The sequence below is a fragment of the Echinops telfairi genome, unplaced genomic scaffold (assembly GCF_000313985.2).
Source record: "Echinops telfairi isolate 266 unplaced genomic scaffold, ASM31398v2 ScPeMD7_5592;HRSCAF=6446, whole genome shotgun sequence".
Classification (NCBI taxonomy): Eukaryota; Metazoa; Chordata; class Mammalia; order Afrosoricida; family Tenrecidae; genus Echinops; species Echinops telfairi.
In genome coordinates, this window is record NW_022109491.1 from 25,389,841 (window position 1) to 25,391,487 (window position 1,647).

At 62.7% G+C, this 1,647-nt stretch overlaps 1 protein-coding gene across 2 annotated transcripts in view; it reads right to left on the reverse strand.

Annotated features, from left to right (window-relative positions):
• Positions 1 to 1,647, reverse strand: part of HM13 (histocompatibility minor 13) — a 31,569-nt gene that overhangs the window by 20,163 nt on the left and 9,759 nt on the right. For both annotated transcript variants that reach the window (XM_045295430.1, XM_004697902.3), the window contains exon 3: positions 856 to 938. In XM_045295430.1, coding sequence (XP_045151365.1) covers positions 856 to 938 — 83 coding nt within the window. The remainder of the gene's footprint in view (positions 1 to 855; positions 939 to 1,647) is intronic.

A 1,647-nucleotide genomic window follows, 5' to 3' on the forward strand; every position in this document is an offset into this window, starting at 1 on the left:
GACCGACTGCACCACGCAGCACTGGTCTGCAGGATTCAACAGCCCCCACCCCCAGTCCAGATGGCACCCCCCACTGAGCTACTAGGTTCTTCAGGAGGATGAGGCCTGGGAAGAACATGGGCTTTGGGGCCTGACAGTCCGGAGTGGGGATCCTGGCTCCGATGATTACTGGCAGTACGATCCTAGCACGTCGTCGTCTCGGACCTCTCTAGGCTTCAGTCTCTGGGGCTGGCCCGACCATGGGCTTATAAGCACAAGCTGACCCAACAGGGATGCTGGCAGGCTAGCACACCCAACAGCACCGATCACAACAACAGCCACGCCCCTGCACACGTCACCAACACCAGACACCAGGCTGCCAGCTTCCCGAGAGGGGCAGCCGCGCAGGCTCTTCCCACTGCAGCGAGGAAATCGAGGCCGGAGAGATGAAGTGACTTGCCCGTGACCACCGGGGTCTTAAGGGGGCAGAGCCCAGAGTCAGAGTCAAACTCCAGAGCCCACAGCCTCACGATCCCGCCCCTCTCTCCTTCCTCATGAAGACCACGAGCAGAGGGCACCTCGTGGGGGGTGCCCGGCAGGCAACGGGGACTGGTGGGTGCCAAGGACCTGCTCCCCCCTGGCCGGGAACCACATGCACGGCCCTGCCTGTCCATAACCGAGGTCCCTGACCCACCTGCTGGGCTCTCTCCTCCCTCCCTGTCAGCTCCTGTCCTCGGTCACCCATGGTGCGGCGGCACGGGGACAGAGGTTCCCTTGGGTGCTATGGCCAGCATTCAAGCCTGGCTCTGAGTGAAGCCTCCTTGCTGGCCCCTGGGAGCGTGGTTTGCAGGGCCGAGCCATTGGCTGCTGACCTACCTGATGGTGTGGGACAGGGCCAGGATCCCCAGCACGAAGAAGTACATGGACAGCAGGAGGTTGATGTACTCTTGGGAGAAGATCTGAGGCAGGGACACAAAGAGAAACAGGAAGTCAGAGGCACAGCGGCCCCGGGGAGAGACTGCCTGGTGCCCACTTCTCCCCTGTAGGCAGGGGACGGCATCAGGAACACGCTCAGACAGCCCTGGGGGCTTTCTAGTTTCCACGGCTGTCGGCAGAAAGGGGGAAGTCTCCAGTTCCCAGGTGCACCTCTGCTGTGCTTGGGGGCTGCACATACCTGCAGACAGGTGCCTCTGGGTCTGTACCTGGGTGGGGACCTTGGGGGCCCGGGGCCTGGACTGAAGTGCAGCGGTGTCTCAACCTCAGCAGACTCACTCTTCCCGGTCTCTGCTCAAGAATCCAGTGAGTGGCGCCCCCGCTTCCCCAAGGCCCTGAGCATCCCAGCAACAAGTGTCCTATGTACCCAGATTTACTGTCCCAGCAAGCTCTTCTAAGTGAGGGTCATCATATGGTGGCTGGCCCTGACAGTGGCTCCTGGGTCTTTGGTTAGAAAGCGCTGTCACAAGGCTACGGGCACAGCTGCGTGCGGGCCCTGGGCTCTGGGGAGGCCGCTCTACACGGCCTCCTGCATCGGTCCTTTACTTGGACAGGCTCGAACAGAGGGAGCGGCATGCTGCTGCGCAGGGGCCCCGGCACTCTGCAGTGGGCTCTCGGGGCACGCACGTCGCTCCCCCACTTCCCCCCCTTGCTCTTCCACTCAGGGCCAGGCCT